Below are 19,000 nucleotides of genomic sequence, written 5' to 3'. Positions count from 1 at the left end.
TAAATGTTTCCCCCCCCCCCCCACCCCCATCAATATTCACTCATAGAAAGGAAAACAAATGGTGAGTTCATGGAACATGTACAGATTAAAGAGGAGGAAATGCTTGCTGTCTTAAAGCAAATAAATTCCCATGGCCTGACAAGATATTCCCTCAGACCTTGAGGGAGGTTAGTGTTGAAATCTCAGGGGCTCTGGCAGAAATGTTTAAAATGTCTTTAGCCACAGGCATTTGTGGCAGAAGACTGGAAGGTAGCTCACATGTATCTGTTGTTTAAAAGACTCCAAAAGCAACCCTGTACATTATCGGTCGATGACCCTGCGTCAGTAGTAAATTATTCGAAGGTGTTCCAAGAGATTGTACATACAATTATTTGACAGCCAGAAAGTGATTCAGGATAGTCAACATGGCTTGGTGCATGGTTGGTCGTGTTTAACCAACCGTAGAGTTCTTTGAGGAGGTTACCTGGAAAGTTGATGAAGGAAAGGCTGTGGATGTTATCTACATGGACTTCAATAAGGCCTTGGACAAAGTCCCACATGGGAGGTTAGTCAGGAAGGTTCAGATGCTAGTCAGTCATGGTGAAGCAGTGAACTGGATTTGACAATGGCTGGACAGGAGATGCCAGAGAATAGTGGTAGATGATTGCTTCTCAGACTAGAGGCCTGTGACTAGTGGTGTGCTTCAGGGATCACTGCTGGGACCATTGTTGTTTGTCATGTATAATCAAGAATCTGGATGATAATGTGGTAAATTGAATCAGTCAATTTGCAGATGACACTAAGACAGGAGGTGATGTGGACAGCGAAGAAGGTTTTCAAAGCTTGCAGAGGGATCTAGACCAGTTGGAAAAATGGGCTGAAAAGTGAAATTCGCTGCAGGTATGAAAAAGGTGGATGGATGAAAATTGTGTAAAACTATGGATAGTCAATGTGTGGAACAGGCAGCTAGGTGGTTTGCACAAAGAATGGAGTTTGCTGGTCTGGGATATGTTTCGTAGCCACTTAACTGAAAAGGCTAAAAGTAGATTAGTACTGCAGAATTCTTAAATAGTAGTTATCCCGGGTGGTTTGACGTCTATATTGTAACCTCTCGATGTCTGCTTGAACAAGCCATTCAAAGACCATGCGCGCGAGGAATGGAATACATGGACGTCGAGTGCAGAAAAATCATTTACAAAAGGCGGAGAAATGTGTGCTGCATCACTTGATGCGATTGCGTAACCTCATGCTCAAGGCATGGGACAAGGTTAGAGACTGATAAAATCGTTTAAAAAGTGCACATCTCTTGTGCAACTGATGGCATGGAAGATGATTTCTTGTGGACACTGATGACAAAGATAAAACCCCCTCAACATATACAGACTGGGATCCATATGTTGAATGTTTAAACAGTGAGTGTATGGATGTGCTTACTGCCATCTTAGCTTCAGACAATGATAGCAAGAATTTGACGGGTTCTAAATGTGTTGTTATTTTTGGACAATGATTTTGAAGGGTGCTAATTGTGTATTTTATTTCAATAAAAATCTCCATGAAAATCTGTCACAGTCGGCGTTTTTTTTTATTTAAAGAGTCGACATTAGTTTTTCCAGGGTCAACTTATATGCCAGATCAGTGCAAATTGGATTTTGAGCTGAATTTAAAGCCTCAAAAGTACATCAGGCATATAAGTTGACCACCATTTTTGAGAGATTTTTTTTTGTCTCACGACTCTACGGTATTCAAATCAGAATTACTAGGAGACAAGAATGAAATGGAAGAATTTTTTTTTTAATGTTGAACTTCCAAAACTCGAAGAGAGGGAAAAGATAGGACTAGACACTCCCTTTACAAGAGAAGAAAATTTTTTAAAAGCCCTGGGTACCCTACAGGCTAATAAATCAGAGGGAAGTTAGATTCCCACCTGAGTTTTACAAACAATTATTAATGCCCCTGCTAATGGATGTTCTGTTCCAAGCAGTATAAACACAGACCCTCCCAGAATCATTCTCAACAGCAATCATTACAGTGTTATCAATTTTTAAAAAAACAAGGACCCATTAAAAACCTTGTCATATAGACAAATATCTGTTAAATGCTGATTATCAGATACTAGCAAAAGTGTTGGCAAATCGATTAAGATAATATTGACCAAAACTGATATATTCAGATCAGGTAAGATATGTTAAAGGAAGATACTCCTCAAATCTCCACCTCTCCCAAACCATGCTTCATCATCTACTTGCTCCTTCTTTTCCCATTATTTCTCCTCATTCACATTTAATCTCTGTATTCACTTAGCTATCACCTCACAGGCTTTCTCTTTATCCACTAATTTGACATCCCCCTCTTCCATCTTCTATTCTAATAATGATTAATAATTATATGCAGATTTCAGTGATGCTCAATTAATCTATTCCATTTTATATTGTTTGCATCATCTCATGATTTAGTCAATAGTATGCAATGCTTGGACTTTGCGAATAAGTCTTTCAGTCATTGGAGAGTTGGGTTTCAGAGCATCTCGTTCAATCAGCAAGCATCTGTTGTTAGAAGGAAGTTTCAAATGTTAGTGTCAGAAATTTCAAGAGTCGACAACTTCTACTTATCCATAATCCATCCAACATGGTAAAACTCTCAAATTATCAAGTTGAATCATAAATATCTAAATAGTGAGCATGTTCATCTGGAAAACATCAACAAAAGTGCTTTTTAAAACAGTAAATGCGACTTACATTCTCTAAAGTAATTTCAGGACACTGGAATTTAATCTTATTTTCTGAAAATTAGATACATTTTCAAACAGAATTTTTGAGTCTTGGGTTTTAATATCAATTCTTTGATAAATGAATTGGAGAAGTACATCATAGGCAATTTTGAGTGACAACAAAGAGGTCAATAATTGTGCATTGATGATGATTGAGAGTTCAGCTCCTCTGAGTATGCAAACACAAGAATCATCTTGAAGCCTGAGGTTTGGGTAAGTTTCCTTATGGAGCGGTAGCTGTAGGTCAATCTTACAATTGACCCAGGCTTATTGAAGGCAAGATGAAATACTATACCAAGAAAGGCTGAGAAAACTGTTGGTGCAATGATATAGCCTTGTTTTACACCACACTTCACTGAGAATGATTCACATGCTATCATGGAGTAAATGCAAAATAGAGATGAACTTGTATGTCATCATTGCAGTTTTCTCTGAAATGGGACCAATTTACTGTGGCTTCTTCCAATATTAATTTTTCAGTTAGCCAAACATACATCATTTTCCTTCCCAAAATAATACTAATGTTTTAGGTTCAAAAGATTACATCTTTAAACACTCTTTTCCTCAAGTGACGAAGAGTTGGTTTCGTGCACCAAAAGCAGTGGTGTATTTTTTAATCAGATGTCTGCCTTTGTTGAGAGGAGGATCCCAAGACTTGGGAAATGTTACACATTTTCCAGGATCTTGTCTTCAACATATATTGCTGTGCAGGTTATTACATAGCAGGATCAGGGGGAGTAGCAGATTTTTGTTTTGCATTTGTCAAATACAAGATCCATTCTCTTGTTTGATTCAGTGAAAAAAGTGAAGTGTGATTTTGGAGCTCTGGTTTTAATCATACCCTTAGTGCTGGCATTTAGACATTGTAGGTTGATCCAGTTCCCATTTGTCCACTCCAGCAGAAAGCTTAGAGCAGATGGGAGGGGTGCAAAACTGCAGTGAGAGTTTGATTAAAATGTTCAGGTGATGACTCAACACATCTTGCATGCCATTTTGTAGCTGACACAAGATGGGGACAAATATTTGGCAAACAGTTGAGAAAGTTGTGCCACAGTTCCCCTTAACTGACAGAAACAACGCTTCTGCAGGAGCAAAAATGTCGTGGATAGTAAACATTGGTGCCCCCCTCTATTTCTCTTGGAGTCAACATGGTCAGGGCATTGAGTACAAAAACTGGGACATCATGTTACAGGCATACAAGATGAAAAGTGTACATATGGAGTATTGTGGGTAGTTATGTTCACCCAGCTAATTATTCTACTCAGTGGCAGAGAGTGCTCAACTTTAATATTTTAGGCAAACTAATAAAGCTTGAATAGACAGGTCTAAGAAACTAAAATGTGTGGAATGTTAGGGATCCAATAATCTTTGCCAACCCTAGTCAATGAAGTGTAATAGTGGTGTAAAAGGTTAAAGAATGATCAGAACAATGCATTTCAATTTACAGATTTACTGGTAAAACTGATGAAAGGTTAAAGAATATTCTGACAAATGGATTGTTCAATGGAAGTATAATGCAGTAGTAATCAATTAAAGTGTCAGGAAAAAGGGGTGGTAAAAGCATTGTCAATGGTAATTTTCAAAATATACTTGGATTTCTACTTCAAAAGGAAACATTTGCAGGGATAAGATAATGCAGTGGGCTGAGATGAATTGGAGATAATAAAAGCACATTAGGCCAATAGCCGTCTCCAACGCTGCACAATTCTAGATTTGTTCATTAGCCATCTAGTTCTGAAATGTTCGCACTGAATAAAATATCTCAGTCTGTGTTTCCACTCACATCAAATGCCTTGGGTTAATAATGTTCCTAGCGTAGGCACAGCATGTACAAGTAGTATATTTCTGAATTACTTAATCACAGAACAAATGTCAACATAAAAATATTCCATCATCATGTGCTTGACTCAAAACATGTCCATCCAATGAAGCTGAATTGGGAATTGGTCGTAAATGCATATACTAAAATGATGACAATTAATTCCACAAGTCTATCTTAATAATTGTGTGTAAACATCATCCTTTTCCTCACTTAAAAATACAATATATGGTGACACATACCTAGCCAGCTTCTGGTGAAGTTTGTTGTCCGATTTTAAACCGGCATTGATCAGCAACAGGTTAAAGAGATCTCTCTGCAGGAAACAAGATCATTTTAAAGGAATGGCTACAGACTAGTTGAAATCTCAACAAATTTGAAACAGAATTGATGAGCCGATTGCCCTCCTCCCATGTTCATATTGATCTTAATTCGAGAAAACTTAAGACTATGCCCAAGCTATGTTGATTAAGTTTTGTCATCAGAGTCTGATTTTGGCTGGCATTACCCATTCTGGAAGTTTTCCTGAAATACCTGTGCGTTACTCCCACCAATCTTCCGGACTTGATAACGAACTGGGTTTAGCAAATCTACAGTGCGACTGTAATTTCCATTTGCAAATTCCGTAATTGCTTCAAGGATAGGGAGTCCCAAATCTTTACCTATTTGGAACTCATAGTTCTCACCAGGAGTTCTGAAAATTAAGATTAAAACAGTATTGTTTTGACATCTGAAGTTCATTGCAATGTCTAATGCCTGATGGTAATTGAAATACACCTGCTTTCCAAAATGATGACTTGCCTTTTTAAAAAAAATCAGCACTTAATTAAGCAGATCTGAAGATTTTTTTTTATTTCTTAAGAATTATATTTATATTTCAAGAAGTTTCATCCCTAATAAGACCAACATTTCTTGCCTATTATTAATTGTTATGGTGCAGATGGTTGTGAACCACTACTGTGCTTCTCATGAACATACTCCACTAGTGCAGTTGGATAGAAGAGAATTACAGAATTTACATTCAGTCAGGATGAAGTAAGGGCAAAACATTTCCACGTATAAGGAGGGACTAGAAAGTGATGGTGTTTCCCATATATCTGCTGCCACTACCCACCTTGGTTTTGAGGTTGCAGGCGTGAGAAATTTTAAAATGACATTTTAATACATTTTGTAGTTGTTACACACTGCAACCACTGTGTGCTACTGATAGAGGAAATGAATGTTTTAGATGGTGTGATAGTCCAGATCTATCACCAATGTATATAGTTACAGTATCTAGAGTATGTAATGACTGTGCTTACAGCGATTGGCTGAGAGCTGAGCCACACTTACTGTCTGGGCCTTAAAGGGCTGTGTCCCTAGCCAGGTCGGATCATTCCGAACTGGTCGGCCACCTGTGAAGAGCTCCTGTCTTTTGCTAATAAAAGCCTTGGTTTGGATCAACAAGTCTTTGGTTCTTTCGACGAGCTCTACAGATGGGTAGCATGGTTACAGCACCAGGGCTTGAATCCTGAACAGTTTGTACGTTCTCCCTGTATCTTTGTGGATTTTCCCCAGAGGGCTCCAGTTTCCTCCCTCCATTCATAAACATACTGCGAGTTGTAGGTCAATTGGGTGGCATGGGCTGAAAGTGCCATTACCATGCTGCATGTCTACGTTTTTAGAAATTAAATTTAATGCCTTATAAGTGGGTTATTTCAGCTGGAACATCTCAAACTTCTTCAGTGGTAGTGGACAAGATGGATATTTATGATTAGTAGTTGGTTGAAAGGCTTTGAGGTATCAGAGGGTGAATCACCACGTGATGCTACATCTCTGATTTAGCATATATACATATAATATAATACAGTAAGTTGTCAGGGATGGTCACTGACTGATGCTTGGGTTGAGTAAATTTACTTTGCATTCATCAATCCCTGCCAGAATGTTGTCTGGTTCTTGTAGTATTCAGGTATGGACTTCATTTGCGAAGGAGAACTAATCTTTGTGCAAAAATCAGCACATGTTCCCAACAGTAAAACACAAGCCTGCATAACCCAAATTCACCACTCCAAGCTATTGTAGATAATGGTAGCAGTCATCTGACTGTGAAGAACCTTAGGATCTAAATATATTTTGGAAAGCTTCACTATTGTGAGAGTGAATACTATTTTCACAAGATGGGCTTGTCCTTTATTAAGTTTAGCCTCCCATCTTCATTGTGGGAGGATTGCCTGAGAAGGTGATGTGCTGTGGGTATCTTACCTAACTGCCAAAAAAACTGAAAATCTGTCATGAAGTTCTAAATCTTTTTAAACCTCACATTCCACCTTAAGTAATCCCTATCCCATAAATGCTCTGTGATTGGTAGGGGATTGCTTAAGGTGGTATGTGGGTGGAAAGGGAAGGTTGAGAATCACTGCTCTAGACCTAACTGTTACTGAAATAATCTGCTTGAGAAAAATTCTCCTTGGCCCATTTCTTTTGGCATTATGAAACCGTGTGCATAACGAGTCAATGTGGTACAATTAAAACAGTGGGTTTTCAAACTTGATCTTTCCACTCACATACCACCTTAAGCAATCCCTTACGAATCACAGAGGACTTGGCATTGGGAATACTCAAGATGGAATGCGAGTTTTAAAAAAGGATGCCCACCCCATTTTTAATGAAACTGTAGTGAAAAGAAAATCTTTTAACAATGAATCAGGAGGAAGAGAAGAGAATTGTTAGCCATGAAAGCAAACAAAAGCAGCAGCACATTGGAGGACTTCAGTTGTCCAGGCTGCAAAATATTGCAAGGTTTTATCTTCCTAACTCAAAATATGGGGAAAAGTAATAAAGCAGTGGTTCTCACCCGGTTTTACTCCACTCACCTACCACCGTAAGTAATCCCTTACAAACCACAGAGCACCTATGGCATCCAAAGCAATTAAACGAATCAGATTAAATGCGCGAAAAATTAAAACTCAGTTTAAAATAAAAGTGGAGTTTGTATTTTAAGACATGATTTCAATTCTTTGTTCGTGTATTGGTTTTTAGGACAATCTTTGCACCATCAGCATGGCATCATTGGAAACATAAGCATTAAGAATACGAGTAGACCATCTGGCCTGTCAAGCCTGTGCTGTCATTTAAAAAGACCATGTATGATCTGGCCTACTACCTGGCTTTTCCCCATAACCCTTAATTGCAAAAAGTCTATCCAACTTGGTCTTAAATATATTCAATGAGCAGCCTCTTCTATCTCTTTGGGCAACGGATTCCATAGATTCAGTGCTGTTTGGGGGGAAAAAAAACAGTTCTTCCTCATTTCTTTCCTAGATTTACTTCTCTGAATCTTGATGTCCCTTGAGGATAGCAATGAAAGGTGACAGTGTATCTTGGGAATCCATTCTATTCCGGAATAAGATATTTACGTAGTTCCTCCTCAAAGACTAGAGAAGGTGCAAAGAGAATTCATTATCCAGGCATTTTAAAACATCAAAATATTTCAAAAAGCAAAGTTTACATCTTCTTAAACTCAATAGCTTAAGCAGGCAGAAATGTGAAATATTATTTTAAAGTTTTATTTTTTAAATATATTTTCCCTTTCTATCTTCAGCTTTGCCTGAATAAAATGGTGAGCCTTCTCTTGATTCATTAGGTGGCTTGAAGAGACAAATTTATCAGAATACTTACTGGGAGAGTTCTTGGAGTGATCTAATGAATTGAGATGCTGTCTCGGTGTCTTTAGCCCCTAGAAGGGACATTAGTATATGTGCATCATTGAAGAGGTAAATGTGATCCTTGGTGTAGTCCTTGGTAATTCTGACAAGTTCCTTCCAGTATCTATCAACATTAATTCCTGTGGAAGAGTGTACTTACAGTAAAAATAAAGGATTGGTTTGTCCTTTGTTTCTCCATAAGCATTTGATTAATTGACCAGCAAAACTGTTGTATGCGGTTAATAGATACAGCAGATATCAGTAAAATTTCCACTTCGAGTAGGGGGGGGAGAGAGAGGGGGGGAAAGAGAGGGGGGAGGGAGGGGGGGGAGGAGAGGGGGGGGGGAGAGAGGGGGGGAGAGAGGGGGAGAGAGGGGGTAGAGAGAGGGGGTAGAGAGAGGGGGGAGAGAGAGGGGGGAGAGAGAGGGGGGAGAGAGAGGGGGGGAGAGAGGGGGGAGAGAGGGGGGAGAGAGGGGGGGAGAGAGGGGGGGAGAGAGGGGGGAGAGAGGGGGGAGAGAGGGGGGAGAGAGGGGGGAGAGAGGGGGGGAGAGAGGGGGAGAGAGAGGGGGAGAGAGAGGGGGAGAGAGAGGGGGAGAGAGAGGGGGAGGAGAGAGGGGGAGGAGAGAGGGGGAGGAGAGAGGGGGAGGAGAGAGGGGGAGGAGAGAGGGGGAGGAGAGAGGGGGAGGAGAGAGGGGGAGGAGAGAGGGGGAGGAGAGAGGGGGAGGAGAGAGGGGGAGGAGAGAGGGGGAGGAGAGAGGGGGAGGAGAGAGGGGGAGGAGAGAGGGGGAGGAGAGAGGGGGAGGAGAGAGGGGGAGGAGAGAGGGGGAGGAGAGAGGGGGAGGAGAGAGGGGGAGGAGAGAGGGGGAGGAGAGAGGGGGAGGAGAGAGGGGGAGGAGAGAGGGGGAGGAGAGAGGGGGAGGAGAGAGGGGGAGGAGAGAGGGGGAGGAGAGAGGGGGAGGAGAGAGGGGGAGGAGAGAGGGGGAGGAGAGAGGGGGAGGAGAGAGGGGGAGGAGAGAGGGGGAGGAGAGAGGGGGAGGAGAGAGGGGGAGGAGAGAGGGGGAGGAGAGAGGGGGAGGAGAGAGGGGGAGGAGAGAGGGGGAGGAGAGAGGGGGAGGAGAGAGGGGGAGGAGAGAGGGGGAGGAGAGAGGGGGAGGAGAGAGGGGGAGGAGAGAGGGGGAGAGAGAGGGGGAGAGAGAGGGGGAGAAGTTCCACAATAGCTTTTGAGGTTGCAAAATGCTAAGTTGGGAGGCTTGTTGAAAACCCCATTTTTGAAGACGGGTTGGGAGTTCTGAGTTCAGTCTGATTAAAACCCTTGTAGACCTTACCAGAGGAAATGGCTGGCTAGAGTGTTTCTCCTGAAATAAAGGAAACAAGAGGAACTTTGTGGTGACCTGGAAGAAGAGGTTATAATTTGGAAAACCCACGATGGTCCAAGTTTCTTCAGCAAGACACTGAAGTGATTGATCAGAGGAAATCAGTTTGTGTCCAACGAGCAACAAACATCTCTCTGAAACCAACAAAAACCTTCTTGAGTGGTAACCATTTATCTTTAAGCACAAGAGCCTGGTGAAGATTCATAAATGTTTAATTCTGTGCACAGTATAAGAATTGCCTGATAATGGTGAACTTGGAGAAGTGAGAAGTGAATGATTGGGCTATTAAAGCAAAGAACTTTCCTGAACATATACACATTACGTACATGTGCACCTAGAATTACAAGAGGGTTAAGTTAATAGTAATAAGTTAAAGTTTGATCCTGTTTTATGTTTAAATAAAATTAAAAGCAACTTTCGTTTAAATAACCATTTGTCTTGGTGAATTTCTATTTGCTGTTGAATCTTCAGGGCTCTTTACAATACAAAAGGATTTCAATGTAATTTAGACAGGCTAGGTCAGTGAGATAATGTAATTGTACATGTGGTTATCTCCTTTGTTTTTAACGACATTATTATATTACTGGTACCAAAATTGAAAAGGAGTTGGTGTGATGAAATCTTGTACATTAATCACAGAAAGCAAACATTTGGCATGGTAAATGATGCACTGGTCATCAGTGAAAGAATAGTGAACACAGGAGCAAATACGTTTTGTTTCATCTGTAAAGGGATGCCATCTGAAATTTTGTTTGCACTTTTGGTCATATCATCTGAAGGAAGATGTTCTTGTCACTGAGATGCTATAATTGATGCATGGAGGAGTTTGGATCAATAGGACCCATGTTCACTGGAGTTCAGAAGGATAATGGAGGACACCTTAAAAATCAATAAAAATACTAGATGGATACAAGGATTCACAGGCTTTTGGAAAAAAAAATATGGTGACCTTTTGACCTTTGCAAAAATCAGGAGAAATGTCTTCATCCAGACAGAGTTAGTACTTCAGATTCACCAAATTGTTTCCTGTGACCTGTGTGTTCATTGAGGTGAGGTAGAACATGATTGATTGGTGCCCATTGGAGCTCTGAAGCTCTCAAAAAAATATTAAGATTCTCAAGGGCATAGACAGAATGGAAGCTGAAAGTAGTTTATTCCAGTGGAAAGTGTAGAACTTAGATTTTCAGGTTAAGAAACAAAAATAATAAAATGCTGGGGCCATTCAGAAGATCACGCAGCATCACTCAATAGTAAAGGAGTAATAGTCCTAATATTTCAGGTTACACACCCTTCATCAGAACTGGAAAAGTGTAAAAAACTGTAATTTATCTGGTTTTCTTACTCTTCAATTTCCAACAAATAATATCTGAGCAGGGATGCCAATTCTGTTTCTCTCTCCAGTCAGCAGTCAAGAACTGAAGTGAGGGCATTTTTCTCCATGCAGAAAGTTGTACAACTTCAGTATTTTCTACCACATAACGTCTGACATTTTAATAACTTGCTATACTCCACACTGAAATCACTAAATTCCTGGAAATGGGGGAATATAACAATGTGACAATGACGAATGAGTAGAATTAGCCATAGTCTTATTGAATGGTGCAGCAAGCTTGAGAAACCAGATGATACACGCATGTACCTATTTCTTAGTTGAAAGATTAGCCTTTTCTTCAACCTTTAAGGGAGAAGAAGCATAATTAGAGGCTTAAACAATAAATGTGGAAAGTGGGACCTGGATAACTAAATACACAGCTGCAAAAGGAAGAGCCAAGTAGATATGGAATGCACACCAGATACCTGACCCAGCATGTGGAGTTTGGTGGGGAAATCAATAAGATTGGAATGTGAGATGGACATGGAGGAACTGTGAGGGGGTGATACCATTAATGGATTTGAACACACAAATAAAATATATAATTTGTGTTGCTGTAAAGAATAGGAATTTACCTTCCATTTGGAGACGAAACAGCATAGCACTTGAATCCACTATATCCAGCATTGATCCAGAAGTGGAACAACTTTTGGAAATCTATAATCACAGAAAGTGGATTAGACAATTAAATTTAAAGAAATGAACAACAGTTGGGAAAATTAGGAAAAAAAAGAAAGGAAACATTGAATTTGATGACACGAGTAAATCTCAAACACCAAATCATTCTGCTACAGCTTGTATTTATATATATGTGGTAATCATTGTGAACTTATTTTAGCAACTATGAATGAATTTTCATGGACAAGTCATGAAATATAATATTTTACATACTTTCACCCTAAATTAGCCCTCAATAACTTGAATCTGCTCAATTTTATTTGAAGTCAAACAAATTTGGTGGTATCGAAAGAGAGGAACAGGATTAGCCTTGATGTCCTTTAAAAAGACCTTCTTTTGGCATTTTTCAGCTGCTTCTGATTTTTAAAATATACAAATTCTGGACAGATACCACTAATGGCATTTTGGAGATCAAAGTGGTAAACAAAAGTTGCAACAATTGTCTTTCATCAAGCGATGGAAGGATAAAAACATAGGTCAATCCAATAGAGTCACATCAGACCATAAAGGTGGCATTGAAAGCAAAAAGCAAACATGCAGAAGAAAGTTTGCTGGCCAAGAAGTATTTGTGGAGCCATAGAGATGGATGACATTCTGAATTGAGACCCTGCATCAGGAATGACAGAGCAAAGAGAAGAAAATGGGTGTTCAGAAATAAAAGGGGTGAGAAAGAATCTGGCAGGTAATGGGTGAAACCAGAGGAGGGCAGATGATGGGTATGTGGAGCTAGGTGGGGGAGAGGAGTGTTGAAACAGAAGCTTGGTGGAAATAGTTAAGGGAACATAAATTAGCAAGTGGACCAAACAGGGGAGGGGATACAAGGACTGGGAGGTGATGAGTGCAATAAGGGATGATGGGCAGAAGGAACAAAGTAAGGGAGGGGTTAGGAAAGGGGAGCTGAGGGAGTAAAAAACAGAAACCCAAATGGATACAGATGTGGGTTCTGGGCAGATGGCAGTAGGGAGTGGAGAGGGAAGGTAAGAATTTTATTATTGGGGGGGGGGGTGTAGGGAAGGGATAGAAAAGGTGAACAAAAGGAAAGAGAACCTGGATGGATTGGTGCAAATGGGAAATTTACAAAGCACTGTAAGAAATTAAAAAATTCAATGTGCATACTGTTTGGTTATCCGTTACATTTGTGGTGGAGAATGTTGCTTAAGATTACAAATGGATCTCACTGGGAAAGTGGACTAAGGAATGGTGAATCAAATTTAATTCAGACAATGTGAGTGTGCCCTTTAGTAGTTTAAACCAAGGCACGACTTGCACGGTGAATGATAGGGTTCTGGAGACTGTGGTAATACAGAGGGTCTTGGGAGTAGAGCTATGTATTCCCATGACAGTGGGTAGATAGGTAGACAGAGAGGTGAGAAGGCATTTGGCATATTTGCCTTCATTGATAAGGCCGCTGAGTACAAGAGCAAAGACATTAGGTTACAACTATACAAGATATTGGTGAGACCACACTTGGCACTATGGCAGTGCAGACCCACGAGAGCGAAGAGACAACACAGCTCCAAAGAGTTCAACCGCCTGGTCGGTCCCAATGCCATCAGCTCTGTATAGGCTATAAACAGCCTGTTAAAGGAGCTGATGGTGTTTCATTTTAAAATACTGCAACTGTGGGGTCAATGCCCAAGAAGGCAGTGCTTGTGCTGAGCAATGGCCACGAGGGGTTGCAGGCTCCAGGAGAGCAACAGACAGGTGCAGGGCAACAGAAATGGGGAGAAGCAGAGGAGACAGCCACAGATCAGTGACCACTGCAGTGGACCAGTGAGGAGCTCATCAGCTGAGGGGCTCACACAGGCTGCGGGTGTTTTACGGTCAGGGACCAATGTGGGCTATATGCTCATGAGAACCAGATATTAGAGCCGGGATTCAAGAGGGCAAGAAGGGGTTGTAAAGGCCTCAGGTGATGAAGGCTTCCTGATTACAGGGTTGGTACAGCTGCAGAAGCACTGGAGGTGACTTCACAGAAACTCAATGATTCTGAAGAGACTCTTTTGGTTCTCTTACTGTAAACCATACTAATGCCAACTCTGTTTGTGTTACTGCAGGCAGAAGGCAATTGTGTGTAAATATTATATATTCTGTACTATTACATGAAATAAAGAAATCTTCGATATTGCACACACTTCTGGTCACAGTGATTCAAAATATACCATTATGCTGGAAAGAGTGCAGAAAAGATTCATGAGGATGTTGCTGGGACTGGTAGGTTTGAATTACAAGGAAAGACTGGATTGGTCTTTGCTCCCTGGGGAGTGGGAGGCTGAGGGAGATGGGAGGTTATAGAACTTGGTAAATTCACGAGGAGTTTCTCCCAGGCTAGGGGAATTTAAAAACTAGATTCCCTTCAAATTGTGCTGAAAAATGTCTAAGCCACACTTTTTATATGACGATGTGGCTCATATGTGCACCTGAAAGTGGTAGCACTAAATACATAAAGATCCAGAAAAAGTGGGAACCCCTCAACACTTTACAAATATAATGAGGCTGGTAACAGAAAAAATGCAGTTAATGATTGTTTCATTGATAATGAAACAGTGCCTCTGAACACAAAAGTACACAATAACTGGAGGAATATTCAACAACAGAACATAAACCTGTTTAAAAATTAAAAATTAAATCAAAAGTATCAGGAAACCTATGCAGCCAGTAAAATAAACCAGTTATAAAGCATCTTCACAACATTTTATCTGGGTTATACTCACATGGTCATCATAGATTGAGAATGCTGCTTCATATTCACCCTATGGGAAGGAGACACCAATAAGGAGTAAACTTTACTGAAGAAAAAGGATACAAGATGTTTGGTACAACAAAAAGAATGATAACTAGAAGCATGAGTAAGCTCAGACTTTGCTCTGTCACTCTCTAAAACCATGGCTGATTTCCAACTTCTTCTCCCTTAACATTAACCAAATACTGTACGTAGTGTAAAATTTGAACACATCAGTTACTGAATGGAGTCAAAAGTGAAAAGGGGAGGACAACAGATAGCAAGCTTTCCAGGTGTTGCACACAGGTGAGATGGCAGTGTGGCTGTGAAATCAAAATACTAGTCATTGTATTAATCACCTTCTCTTATAGCTCCCCCCCCTCCCCCCCACACACATTGTATGACTCATCCTCCAGCTGATCCCCTTGTTTCTTTTGCCTCCTCCTCCCTTTGTCTGGCCACTTGACAATCTACTGTCCTTGTCCAACCGCTCCCACCCTGTCCTCATTACCTATCTGCCCTCTTCAGTATGGATAAAGGACTTCAGCTTGAAAGATCAACTTTCTTTGTCTCCAAATAATGCTGCTTCATCTGCTGAGTTCTTGGAGCAGATGGTGTCTTAACAAATTGCTTCTTCAAGAAATTAACCAGATTCAAAGGCAGAAATTGAATTGTTCCAGTCTGTACCCATTAAGCTTGTGTTCAATGTAAAACCAGTTCAAAAATAGCCCTTTAGTGGAACTCGCTGCACAATCTAGAACACACTTTAAAAAAGCTTAAGATACATTAATCAAGTGGGACAATTACAGCAACTTCATCCTTGAAAATCAGTAAGTAAAAGGTGAAAAGGTAATGGTTAACATGTGAAATCTAACACAAGAGTCCAAATCACAAACCTTTTCAATATGATAGAGTGTCCAGTGCCAGTAATTATGACAGGCAATCATGTCAGCAATCTGTGAATAGATTGGAAAAAAACAAGGACATTAATCTATTTCCATAAACATATTATCTTTTTACATACCATTTGACATCTTTCATCAAAAGATCTTAGCTATTCCCACCTCTGGGAGGATTAATCTTGATTCAGCGCTGACACAAAATTGGTAAACCAAATGTTAAAGGGGAGTTGTTTGAGGTAACAAAATTTTGTTTATTTCTGCCAAGACATTTGCCAACGTATCTTCATTCCAATCTATTCATTAGAAAGTGTATAACAGAAATGCAGTGATGACAACTTTTCCTTCCCCTGTATGACTCCCAGGAAGATAAAAAATATCAACAGAAGTCAATACATACAAATCCTTCCATTTTGTTGCTTCATTTATATTTATGAGCTGCATCAGGATTCACTTGTTTTCTGTTCAACTTTCCAATGCTTACCTTCCAGTTTTTTTCGGTCTGCTTCATAAACTGTAATCCAATATCCAGATCTGCACGCATCTCATATACATGTGCAAGGGAATGAACAGACCAGGCATCCTTTGGATTCAAAGCTAATCCCTTTGAAGGGAGCAAAAAAAAAAGAACAGTTTATACTGTTGGTTTTCTTTAGTGTCATGTTGCTGAAGACACACAACTCATTAATTCATGAATGTGCTGGAGAAACTCAGCAGGTCATGCAGCATCCATAGGAAATGTCTAATCCTTTAACTGCCTTGTTTGAAATTGTTGGAGAGAGTGGCATAACTCTAATGGCATCTGATACGCATGTATGTATGAGCTTTTATTTCTTATGGCTAGAGGGCAGTGTTGCTCAGATGGAAGGATGTTGTTCTGCCTACTCACGCTCAATGGCTATGTGACATCATGCTTAAATTTAGTGAAGATTAGATGTTCAATTTCCGATTTGAATTTAAATTTTCAAACACGGTGGGGACCTTTAATGAATTATTTTCAAAATCTCTGATTTGAAATGAATGCAGAAGTATTGACTAATAAGGTCATTTATTACTTTGATAAGGAAGTCTTTTTCTCTCTCCTTGCCAAACAGCTTTGTTTTTGGTAGTGCATTTACATCTTTTTATAATAATATTAAGTAATATAATTTGTTTAATTGTACTTTGGATGAACTGGTACGATCCCAGTGTAATGTATTTTTTTAAAAACTTTTAATGTATTCTTTTCAATTAAAATTAAAATATTGAAAAGCATCCCATAGGAATTAAAACGTAACCAATATTTTGGGCTTGGACCCTTTGTCATGTACCTTGTACTTTCCATGAATGATGCCTGACTCCTGAGTTTCTCCAGCATGTTGGTGTGTGTATTACCCTCAACCCTAGAAGCTGCAGACTTTCTTATTTAACCTCATAAATTCAAAATCCCAGCAGTTATACGATATAATGCCCTTCAGTATACATGAGGGGTGACATGACCTGCAATGAACAACAATCACCTACCTCAGTTGGGCAATCTAAAGAATTTGTGTTTTATTGAAGTATTCAGAACAGGAAGGAACGGAGTGCACAACCATGTGAAGACTTAGTTTGGAGTCTGCTTGTCATGTATATAAGAGGGAAAGCAGAGTGGCCTCAAGCCCTAGAATCATGCAGGGTTAACTTTGAGTCAATATAAAAGAGTTAACGTACACATTTAAAGGAAAAATTATTGTTTGTCATGGGCCAATGTCATTCTCCTAGTCCAGAAAAAGAAAGAAGGGAAAAGCGCAGGTGAAAGGAAGTAACCATTTACTATTCAAAGAATAAATACCAAAATAAGCAATATCTCAGGGCTTCTGGTGCAAGGGGTGTACCTAGCCTAATGAGCACAACACCAGAATTGGTGATAAGTTTGTTCTTTGCGCACTTTTGCAAGAGTGCCTTCGGATTTTTAAGCCTACTCTTGTTTTTCTATGGCATTGATAGCAGCGATTGATTTTTGGCCAGGAAATCAAAACTAACTGTGAGATCATTCTTACAGATTCTATTTTAGATATGCATAGCCTAAAGTCTCACTCTGCAGAATTTTAAGTGAGATATGCACATTTTGATACAAATCCTGACAAAAATTAGGAATTTATGTTTTTAATTTTTGTAAAAAAAATGCAGTGTATAGTATCTAAAGGTGATGAGAGAATAATTTGCTTGCTTTTAAATATTTGTATTTTCAAATACAAGTCTTGGATGCACACAAGCAGTTGGAGGTTTTGATTGTACAGCCTAGTGAATTGAAAGTAACCTTTGAGCTCCTGGATGGGTGGGAAGGGAAGGAAGGGTATTAAATCTTCTATTATTACATGGGAAAATGTCCTGAGATAGGAAGGTACTTCATCCAATCCTGAATTTTCTGATGAACAATGAATTCACTTCACAAATTCACAGGATAAAGGAACAGAAATAGGCCATTTAGTCCACTGAATCTGCTCTGCAAATCCATCCTGAGCTAAACTGTTCTCACATCTAGTTCCAAATTCTGGCCTTCCCCCCCCATATGCTTTGATACCTTGATACTTAAATCGTGTTTTCCAAAGCTGTTGTCAATTTGATCTTGGAGGTGTTACGCAATCAGATAGCAGCAATAGAAATTAGCCCAGTGTTATATTTTAAATAATATTTTAAATTAATAATAACCTTATCTAATGTATCTAAACTTATCTAATTTACCCCCAACTATACGCAAATATACTGTCAGCCCACAGTCAGTCTCCAAAGCTTGCAGCTTGATTTATTCTCTTAAAGTGGCAGTCTCACTCAAATAAAAATGAATTGGGAGCACATAATAGAGGACATTAGGTCTTGTTGATTCTCAAGTTACACATCACAATGTAATTCCAATCACCACAAGATTTGCAAGTGTACTAAACAGTGGCAAATTAGACCTCACCAGCAGAGTTTTCACAAATAAATATTTTATCAGCTTTGATCTCAGTGAACACAGGTTTGCATCTTGGCATTGAGATCCACCAACATTGCTGGCTTTTATAAAACTAGGCAGCCATCAAGTGAAATCATTACGATAAGTCCTTGCATCCATTAACAAAAATCCATTTAAGAAAAGTAAATATCTCTATTTCCTTACTTTTGAAGGTTGTTGGGTATCACAATGAGGATTTACTTTTGGCAAGTCCAATGCGTCTGGAAAGTACATATGGCTCCCTCATCTTTGGAAAATTTATTATTTTCACCAAATGACAAAAGTGGGTGGCTCCTGAGAAGCATGGCTACTCTCTACTAGCTCCTTGCATCCTGTGATCCCTCCAACTGGAGTAACCAGGCATAGATACAAGAGCCATGCAAATACTAGAATCATTATGGAAAGTTCAGAGGTCTCCCGAGTTGCAGTTTTTAAGGATGCCATGCTGTTCATGCCAAGTATGTATTCTGAATATTGCCAACCAGATATTTTTAAAATAAATTTAGACATACTGCACTGTAACAGGCCAATTTGGCCCTCCGAGTCAATGCTGCCCGATTTACACCTCATTAACCCTACACCCCGGTACATTTTTGAAGGGTGGGAGAAAGCCGGAGCCCTCGGAGAAATCCCATGCAGACATAGGGAGAATGTACAAACTGTTTACAGACAGCGCAGGATTCAAACCCAGGTCCAGTCCCGATTGGTGGCGCTGTAAAGGCGTTGCTCTAACTGCTACGCCAACTGTG

General features: G+C 39.9%; 1 protein-coding gene across 1 annotated transcript in view; it reads right to left on the bottom strand.

Moving 5' to 3' along the window:
• Nucleotides 1-1,749: 1,749 nt before the first annotated feature.
• Nucleotides 1,750-19,000, bottom strand: part of ttc38 (tetratricopeptide repeat domain 38) — a 36,359-nt gene continuing 19,108 nt past the window's right edge. Inside the window, exons 7-14 of the mRNA XM_069903597.1 lie at nucleotides 15,780-15,899; nucleotides 15,293-15,352; nucleotides 14,389-14,427; nucleotides 11,572-11,653; nucleotides 8,226-8,391; nucleotides 5,100-5,259; nucleotides 4,808-4,881; nucleotides 1,750-2,522 (exon numbers count right to left, since the gene is read on the bottom strand). Coding sequence (XP_069759698.1) covers nucleotides 2,429-2,522; nucleotides 4,808-4,881; nucleotides 5,100-5,259; nucleotides 8,226-8,391; nucleotides 11,572-11,653; nucleotides 14,389-14,427; nucleotides 15,293-15,352; nucleotides 15,780-15,899 — 795 coding nt within the window. The 3' untranslated portion in view covers nucleotides 1,750-2,428. The remainder of the gene's footprint in view (nucleotides 2,523-4,807; nucleotides 4,882-5,099; nucleotides 5,260-8,225; nucleotides 8,392-11,571; nucleotides 11,654-14,388; nucleotides 14,428-15,292; nucleotides 15,353-15,779; nucleotides 15,900-19,000) is intronic.

Source organism: Narcine bancroftii, chromosome 11 (genome assembly GCF_036971445.1).
Source record: "Narcine bancroftii isolate sNarBan1 chromosome 11, sNarBan1.hap1, whole genome shotgun sequence".
Lineage (NCBI taxonomy): Eukaryota > Metazoa > Chordata > Chondrichthyes > Torpediniformes > Narcinidae > Narcine > Narcine bancroftii.
Note: the sequence above shows the minus strand (reverse complement) of the source record. Positions and strands in the feature narration are given on the sequence as shown.